Here is a 10,295-nt window from a genome sequence, read left to right as displayed (position 1 = left end):
TTTTTTGGTATGGGATCTACAAAAATGCTGTAGAACTTATAAGAGTTTTAAATTTACCAAAGTGGCAAGACACAAGGTAAATACATTTTAAAAGTTAATTGTTTCTGTAGTCTGGAAATGAACTATTGAAAATTGAAGTCAAAGTATATCGTTTGCAGTAATATCAGAGGAATATCTTGGAATGAGTTTGATAAAAGATGTGTAAAACCTTTGTACATTGAAAACATCAAAATATTGATGAAGGAAATTAAAGAAAACCTAAATAAATGGAAAGGTGCACAGAAAGATGTAATTTATTCATGAATCAGGGGACTCAATGTTAAAATGTCAGTCCTTTCTAAACTGATCTATAGATGTAACATAATCCCTATCAAAACTCCTGCAGTATTTTTTATAATGATTGACAAGTTGATTCTCATGTTTTATAAAAATGCAAAGGACCTAGTATAGCCTAAAAATTTTTGAAAAAGGAAAATAAGGTGGAAAATCTTACTCTTCAGGATTTCAAGACTTACAAAGATATTGCAATCATGGAAGTGTGATATTGACATAAAGATAGATATAATAAATCAGTGGAACATAATAAAGAGTGTAGAAAAGACCCACACATCTATACGATCACTCGATTTTTGCCAAAGATGGTAAGGCAGTTAAATGGGAAAAGAAAAATGTCTATGACAATACCATAACAATTGGATGGCCAAACACCAAAAGCCAAAGGAGTAAATAAATTAAAACCACCTACATTTGTATATTCAACATAGTAAATATCCCCAAAGTGATCAAACAAATACCAGTACCAATTGCCATTGAGTTGATTCCAACTCAAGGTGATCCTATATATGTCAGAATAAAACTGTGATCCATTTGGTTTTTAGTGTCTGATTTTTCAGAAGTAGATTTCCAGGCCTTTCTTCCAAGGTGCTCCAGGTGATCTCTAACCTCCAGTCTTTTGGTTAGTTGAGATGTTAACTGTTTGCACACCAGAACTTCTAGAATACTGTATAGGAAACTTGTGGTTTCTAGTCTGACTGTAAAGAGCTTAGAAGTCATCAGTTCTACCCTAACAACAACGGAGAAACTGATAAACTAAAAATCAACGACTCTTTTAGATCTATCAGATGATTTAGGTGTGTATCATTTGCTGATTTCTGTACTGTAAGTATTTCTATCACGGTCAATTTCAAGTTACTACATAATAAGGTCACTGAATGAAGATTTTGGAAGAGCTGCCTGGTAGCACACCATTATATAGTATTCCCATCAAGTGGACAAAATAGACATAAATAACCTTAAACACATAAGACCAAAAACCACTGCCGTTGAGTTGATCCCACCTCATAACAACCTTCTGGGACAGAGTAGAACTGCCCCTTTGGGTTTCCAAGGCTGTAAATCTTTACAAAAGCTGACTGGCTCATCTTTCTCCCATGTAGTGGCTGGTGGGTTTGAGCCTTTTGGTTAACAGCCGAATACCTTAACCTTAACCAGAGCTCCTTTCTTAAATACATAGATAATACTAAAAGCTTTAAAATAATTAGGAAGTGATGAGTTTTGAATATTTTAAAACTTCTTTAAATAAAACTCATTAGTCATAAATTAATGTTATTTCTAAATAATGGCTATGTTTAATACCTGACTTGCATAATTCATAAAATGTTAAGAATCAGCTTCCACAAGACTTTAGGAGCTGGCTGTATCATGTAACTGGATGAATCTCAAAATAATTATGTATAGTAAAAGAAGGTGAGTAAAAAGAGTAATGCCAGAGGGAATACAAAGGAACCAAATCGCCTATATCTGTGAAAAGAGGCAATGGAAAGCTCAACATCATCAGTCAAAACAAGGACAGGAAATAACTATGGAATACACCATAAATTGCTCATATGCTAGTTCAAGTTGAAGGTGAAGAAAATGAAAACAAATCCATGAGAGCCAAAATACGATCTTGATCATATTGCACCTAAATTTAGAGACCATCTGAAGAATAGATTAAATGTATTGAACACCAGATATTGAAGAACAGATGAGTTGTGCGATGATACCAAGAATATCATACATGAAGGTAACAAAAGGTCATTTTAAAAGATAGGAAAGAACGAAAAGACCAAAACAGATGTTAGAAGAGACTCACTGTACCAAAAAGAACTTGCTCTTGAAGGAGACTAGCTGAAGAGAATGAAAGAAATGACATGATAGAAGAGCTGAACAGATGATTTCAAAGGGGAGCTCAAGAAGACAGAGTAAAGTTGTTGTGGGTCCAGAACAAAGTGATGACCACTATAATGTCCAGAAATTTAGAAGAGTCTATTCAGCTATAGCCGGGCTGCAGGGAAACAAAGTGTCTTCCTATGCTGCAGCCCCAAGCCTCATTTCAGGCAGGTGTATAAAGCTTAAAACCACAAGCCAGCAAGCCAGCGTGTTACAGAAGCGATAAACTGCCAGGTTAGTGTTTAGGGGTGATAAATTGTCAGTCTACTATTGGAGCGAAGGCACACAGTTGGGGGTGAGGCCCCTCAGTTCTGAGAATTACTATTGGCAGGGTGTGGGCCCTCAATTCTGGTAATTACCACTAGTGGAGCTTTCAAATCAAGAGAGGGTGAGTAGGTTGCTCTGGGGCATTTAACAAAATGGAGTTTTAGTAAGACATTGCAGGTTATAGCAGGACATTAAAAAAAACGGAGTTATAGCATAAGTCACCTACTTCAAAGTGTTATAATGAAATGTGAAAAGACCTGGAGTTAGAAAACCAAAAGGCAAGAACACACTTAGCATTCTCAAGCTGAAAGAACTGAATAAAAATTCAAGCCTTGAGTTGCAATATTAAAGGATTCTCTGGGCAAAATATTGAATGATGCAGGTAGCATTGAAAGAAGGTGGAAGGAATACACAGTCACTGTATCAAAAAGAATTGGTTGATGTTCAGCCATTTCAGGAGGTACCATATGATCAAGAACCAATGGTATTGAAGGAAAAAGTCCAAGTTGCACTGAAGAAATTGAAAAACACCACCAGAGCTCCCACTGAAAAACAAGCTCCAGGAGTTGACAGTACTCATTGAGGTGTTTCAACAAACAAATGCAGCACTGGAGGTGCTCACTTGTTTATGACAAGAAATTTGGAAGACAGCTACCTGGCCAAGTAACTGGAAGAGATTGATATTTGTGCCATTACAAAGAAAAGTGATCCAACAGGATGTGGAAATAATTAATCAGTATTATTAATATTACATCCACATAAAAAAATAATTGCTGAATATAATTCAAAAATGGTTGCAGCAGTATATTGACAAAGAAATGCCAGAAATCCAACCTGGATTCAGAAGAGGTTGTGGAATGAGGGATATCATTGTTGATGTCAGATGGATGTTGGCTGAAAGCAAAGAATACCAGAAAGGTGTTTACCTGTGTTTTATTGACTATATGTTTTGATATATAGCACAAAAGCATTTGACTGTGGGTCATAACAAATTATGGATAACATTGCAAAGAACGTGAATTCCAGAACACTTAATTGTGCTCGTGAGGAACTAGTACACAGACCAAGAGACTGTCATTTGAAGAGAACAAAGGGATACTGCATAGTATAAAATCAGAAAAGGTGTGCATCAAGGTTGTATCCTTTCACCATACTTATTCAATCTGTATGCTGAGCAAATAATCCAAGAAGCTGGACTATATGAAGAAGAACGCAGCATCAGGATTGGAGGAAGACTCATTAACAACCCGTGATATGCAGATGACACAGCCTTGCTTGCTGAAAGTGATGAAAACTTGAAGCACTTACTGATGAAGAACAAAGATTACATCTTCAGTATATGGATTACGCCTCAACATAGAGAAAACACAAATCCTCAAAACTGAACCAGTAGCAACATAACAATAAATGGAGAAAAGATTGAAGTTGGCAGGGGTTTTATTTTACTTATATCCACAATCAACATTCATAAAAGTAGCAGTCAGGAAATCAGACATCATATTGCTCTGGGCAAATCTGCTATGGAAGACCTCTTTAAAGTGTTAAGAAGTAAAGATGTCACTTTGAAGACTAAGGTATGCCTAACCCAGGCCATGGTATTCTCAGTTGTCTCATATGCATGTGAAAGGTGGACAGTAAATAAGTGAGACCAAAGAGGAGCTTACCATAGTGCCTAAGGCACTTGACTGCTAACCAGAAGGCTGGCAGTTCAAACCCACCAGCCACTCTTTGGAAGGAAGATTGGGTTGATACTGCCTCGAAAACCCAAGGTGGGGTCTCTATGAATCAGGTCTGACTTGATGGCACATAACAACAACAACAACGAAGAGCTGATGCCTTTGAATTGTGGTGTTGGTGAAGAATACTGAAAATACTTTGGAGTGCCAGAAGAACAAATAAATCTGTCCTGGAAGAAGTGCAACCAGAATGCTCCTTAGAAGCGAGAGTGACCAGACTTCATCTCACCTACTTTGGTCATGCTAAAGGGCCAGTTCCTGGAGAAGGACTTCATGCTTGAAAGGTATGGGTCAGCAAAAAAGGAGAAGATGCTCAATGAGCTGGATTGACAGAGTGGCTGCAGTGATGGGCTCAGGCATAGCAAGATGGGTGAGGACAGCACAGGTCCAGGCAGTATTTTATTCTATTGTACATGGGATCGCTATGAGTCAGAGCCAACTTGATGGCACTTAACAACAACAACATTATTTAATTGATATATAATTCTAGAAAATTCAAACTAATACATAGTAATGGCAGAGCACTAGCTGCCTGGAAATGAGGTTGAATTTTAAAGGGAAACAGGAAACTTCTGAGGTCTGAAAATATTGTCAATAATTTTGTTTATATTTTGACTTCACCTTACATGAGTTTAAGTACTTTTTTAAGCCTGAAATGAAATTGTTATATTTAATTTAGGAATTACTTACCAAAATGTTTTATGTAGTTTGGAAGAATATATATGCAAGATTTTTAAGCAAACATGCACACCAACTCTGTGATAAAACTTTTGATTGTTACATCTATTCTGTGTTTCAGTTAACAGCTAGTAAATTTGGTATCACCTTGATTTGGGTCAATTCACTGGAAGCTGTTTGTTTTAATCTCGTATCAATAAATCCACTGCCATCGAGTAGATTACAACTCATAACAACCCCTACTGGGTTTCCAAGACTGTAAATCTTTACAAAAGTATATTGCCTCATCTTCCTCCCACAGAGCAGCTGGTTGGTTTGAACCACTGACCTTCTGGTTAGCAGCCAAATACTTTACCCACTATGCCACCAGAGCTTCTTTTGGTATCTATGTTGTCGTTATGTGCTGTCGAGTCGGACCTGACTCATAGCGACCCCTCCTTGGGTTTCCGAGACAGTATCACTACGGAAGTAGATTGCCTAACCTTCCTTCTGAGGAGCAGCTGGTGGATTTGAACTGCCAGCCTTCTGGTTAGCAGTCAAGTGCCTTAGGCATTATGCTCCCAGAGCTCCTTTTGGTATCAATAGTATAGCAAAATAATAGGCTAAACCCAGGATTTTTGTTCCAACTCAACAAATTGAATGATTACTTGCATTAATGCCCAGAAATTATTGTTGACACTCATCCAGTAATTGTTTCATGATGTTCAAATTTATATTAATTAACCATTTATATCATGATGAGATGAATAATTACTGTTAAAACATTATGCCCTTTTGCATTAGTAGTTATTTCTAGCTTAAATAAAAAAAAAATCTATATGAAAAAAATTATATGTGTTAATTTTATTTCATTGCTGTGGTTCATTACACATGGTTAGTATGGCAACATATAGAAATCAATTATTATTATTAGCTTTATAATGTTTATATATCACATTTTAATGCAAACACTTAAACAAACAAACAAAAAAACTCACTGCCATTGAGTTGGATCTGACTCATAGCAACCCCTCCTTGGGTTTCTGAGGTGATATCTACAGAAGTAGATTACCCAATCTTCCTTCAAGGAGTGGCTGGTGGGTTTGAACTGCCAGCCTTCTGGTCAGCAGTCAAATGTGGCACTACGCCACTAAAGCTCCTTAAAAAATCTGTTTAACTCAGTTTTTGATGTAAGCTCAGATAAAAATAGGATAAAATATTGATACAAGTATTATTTTAACCTTGATATATCTACATATTTGCAGACATACATACAAATATGCCAACATAGTGACATAAATATAATATATTATAGAAATCAATGTAGAAAACTATAAATTCTTAAAAATCTCAAGGAATCTAAAAGAATATAATTTTACTTGCTGAACATATTTAATGATAAACTTAATCTTCATCTTCCCCAAGGCTAAGCATAATATTTTTTAACACAATCAAGTATACAAGTAAACTGTGCTGGTTTTAGTAGAAATCTGTTATATATCTTAAAAGACAAATTCTAAATAAATGCCTATTTTAAAGTATACAAATTTTTGATAGAATTTATCAGTCTCCATCAATAGCCATTTTCAGTCAGCAGATCCTTTTCTCAAGGAAACTTATTTTTTCACTGGACAATACTATTAATCATCACAACATCTCTATTTTTTTGCCTTTTACCCAGTGTGCTTATTTCTTTACTTAATTCCTGCTTTTTGTTAATTCTGAGTTAATTTAGTTAAACTTTGGTGCCAGTGAAGTTGGAATTCAATCTTTAAATTAATCACTTAATTTCATATTGTTTCATGAGCATGGCTTTTTTTCTTTTTTTAATAACTAGGATGACCAACTAATTAATAATCCAAACAAGAATAGTTTTCAAAGTGAAAGAGCCTACTACCTGGATGGGCCTTTGGAGCAGTACATCAATAGGCAAACTGGAATGTATGACCACCATATCACCTCTGGTTATTTTTTCAGAATATACAAGGGCTGTGGGAGAGAGGGAGCTTAGATAAAAGGAAGCTTGCAATTGGATGGTAAATAACATTCAGCAAACATGTATTGACCATCTACCATGGACCTAGCTGGTCCATTTGACCATCTATACCATGCCAGACCATATAGATAGCAAACATAAATAGTACTTGGTCTCTATATTCATTGAGCTCAATATGGATAACAACAAAAAAGCTTCTAGCTCACAGTACTGTCATAGCAGAAACTCGACAGAAGGAAACTTGTTTCTTCTTTTTCTCTCAGCTTTTTATAACTTAATGTAACCTCTTAAGATAACCAGTATTAAATAATATTTTAAGTTGAAAAGCTGAAGTTATATATTTTGAGGAAGTGAAATAATAGTAGATCCTCTGAGAAGAGAAAATATAAAGTAAAAAGATTCATAAAATGAGATTCATATTTAAGAAAGGAATTAATTAAATAAATGTCTTTGATCTGAAACTCCTTAGTTTTCTCACGTGCCGTTTCATAATTCCTTTCTCTGTACTGATAAGACTGACAAGAAATCTTGCAGAATATCTGTGATCGATCCATGGAGCGAAACCGAGGCCTTAATATGATTAAATTGGAATTTGTTCTAACTTATGAGAAACTACTGATCTTCTGTGTTGTACTTCCTTTCAAGTATAACAATAAGGGCTCTATTATTGTTAAATTATTTACTATGAAGCCTGTCTTTATTTTTAGTATGAATGCAATTCTCAAGTTATGTGTATGTTCATGAAGCAGATTGTAGTTAATTAATTGTACAGAGTTATAAATTTGGCAAATATAGGAGTTAGTGATAATTTGTGAACTCTTCCTACTGTTAATCATATGAAATCAAAATTTCAGTGAATTCCCTGAGGTTTTTTTTTTTTTTAAATGTAAGCCAAGTCCTTTTTTCTAGATACTAAAAGCACATGGTAACTTCTAGTATTTTAAATAGCAATTACAGTGCTGTCTCCATGTTTCAAAAACTCATTTGCCATCTAGTCAATTCCAGCTCATAGCGACCCCCTTTGGGTTTCTGAGACAATAAATCTTTATGGAAGTAGATTTCCTAGGCATCTTTCTACAGTCTGGCTGGTAGGTTTGAACCTCTAACCTTCTGAGCAGCAGTCAAATGCCTTAAGCATTATGCTGCCAGAGCTCATTGTCTCCATGTTTAGACACTGTTTAATAAGCTTGAATGAAATGAATATTCTTCTGACATTTTCAAAACCTAAAATCCAGTGTAGTACTTGGTTCAATTTCAACAGTTCTTGCAGAAAATGGATTACTGGTGTCATACTCATATTTGGGGATTATCATTTTTGTTAGTGGACTAGTGCTGTTTGTCATAGATAGCTGATTATTAAATGGAAATAGAAGGGAATTCATAAATGTGATAATCTTTTAATTAATCCATATAAAAACATATTAAGATTGTAAATTGTTAATTAAAAAATCCAAAATTATAATATAGTTTTCTTAAGGCAAGCCACTTAAACTACCACTTAAACTACCTCAGTTTCTAAATGTCTAAAATGGAAATACTAATTGTGCCAACCTAAAAGTGCATGCACATGAAAGTGTTGTAGGTGTGTTTTCTATAGTTAGATGTTTATCCTTAATCTCCCTCTTATAGGTCTCCACTGATTCATTCCTAGAACACTATGGTAGTAGCCTTCTTATTTACCCCCCTGACTGTAGTGTCATCCCCCTGATGCTTATTTTCCTCATTTATACTAGGGTAATCCTTCTAAAATCCAAAACTAATTGTACCACTCCCCTGCTTAGAGTTTATTTACTTTTATTTTTACTTTCGAGATAAAATTTAAACTCCTTAGTGTAACAACCAAAAGCTTCATACACTGATCCTTACTTAGGTCATCAATGTAGTTTTCTTATGCTTCCTTTGTTAATCCTTTATTTTCCTGCTGTTTATCTTTAGCTGAATATAGGCTGTTTACCTTTAGAGACTCATCTCAAGCATTGTCTCCACCAGAAAGCCTTTCCTCACTTTTGCCAGTATATACAGTTTGGATTTAATGTACTGTACCTCTGTACCCCGTGTTCCTCAGTCATAGTGCTTGTCAACATGAGGGAACTTAATACATTGTCTTATAACTGTCTCTTTTATTATCTTTTCTTCCCTCTAGAACAAGCTTTTATGGGTAAAGATTACACTACGACTTTATATCACCAATTCCTAACAGATGATTAGCAAATAGAAGCTACTTTACAGATCCTTGCTGAATAATTAATTAATCGATGCTTGTTGTTTTTATGTGCCGTGAGTTAGATCCGACTCACAGTGACCCCTCCTTGGGTTTCCGAGGCAGTATCACTACGGAAGTAGATTGCCTAATCTTCCTTTTGAGGAGTGGCTGTGGGTTTGAACCTCCAGCCTTCCGGTTAGCAGTCACGTGCCTTAGGCATTACGCTACCAGAGCTCAGGAGAGTAAAAGAGCAAATGAGCAACCTGTTCATGTCCTGTTCTGGTTCTATGATAACTCTCATAAAAAGCATGGGATAGTGAAAACAGGTTAGATTTAGGATTAGACCATTTAAGTTCTCTACCATTTAGCTAACAAAACAACAACAACAACAAAAACCCACAAGCTTTAGGTTTGTTAACTAAACTATAGTTTCCTCATCATTATCATTTTCATTCCTGATACAAAATTGTCTTATGTTGAATCTCAAATGGTACAATACATAAAACATTTTAGAAATATAAAGTATTTTGAAAGCAGCATTGATTCTGATAAATGGACTCTAGAGCCAGGCTATCTGAGCTCCTATTCTAAATTTGCCATTTATCATTTCTGTGATTTGGGGCAGCAATAGACTCAATAATAATAGGTTTGGTTGATTTATCTTCTATAAACCATTCAATGCTAATGAGATAATATCAGAGAAAAAGAGACATAACTTCATGAAATGAATTCATGATATACATGATGAAGATTATGCCAAATGTTTTGTCATCACACTGATATTAAAAGGTCATTGTTATATAACATGTATATCTAAACTTAACTTTGATCATTTTTAAATTTCAGTGTCCTCTTACATGGCAGAGCAAGTGGGAAGGCCCAGAAGATCCCTTACAATACCTCAGAGGTCTGGTAGCTCGTGCCCTTGCAATACAGGTAAAACTAGCAGTAATTATATCATATGATTATGTTAAAAATGTTACTGTGGACATGCATCTTTTTGCCTAGTGTCTGATAAGAATTATATTATGATTCTGTACATCATTTATCACTCTGTCATCTGTGATTTTATGAAAAAAATTATTTCTGCTTATTGTGGCTTTTCATCATTTTTGAGAATTCTAGAGAAAAATCTACAATTTTAATATGTTGTTGTTGTTGTTTGCCGTCGAGTCGGCCCCGACTCATAGCGACCCCTCCTTGGGTTTCCGAGGCGGTATCACTA

At 35.3% G+C, this 10,295-nt stretch overlaps 1 protein-coding gene across 1 annotated transcript in view; it reads left to right on the top strand.

Annotated features, from left to right (window-relative positions):
* DYNC2H1 (dynein cytoplasmic 2 heavy chain 1) overlaps positions 1-10,295 on the top strand; it is a 505,271-nt gene that overhangs the window by 387,666 nt on the left and 107,310 nt on the right. Inside the window, exon 85 of the mRNA XM_007946035.1 lies at positions 9,917-10,006. Within this exon, the coding sequence (XP_007944226.1) occupies positions 9,917-10,006 (90 nt within the window). The remainder of the gene's footprint in view (positions 1-9,916; positions 10,007-10,295) is intronic.

This window comes from Orycteropus afer, unplaced genomic scaffold (genome assembly GCF_000298275.1).
Source record: "Orycteropus afer afer isolate SDZICR_OR568_19922 unplaced genomic scaffold, OryAfe1.0 scaffold00147, whole genome shotgun sequence".
NCBI lineage: Eukaryota > Metazoa > Chordata > Mammalia > Tubulidentata > Orycteropodidae > Orycteropus > Orycteropus afer.
Note: the sequence above shows the minus strand (reverse complement) of the source record. Positions and strands in the feature narration are given on the sequence as shown.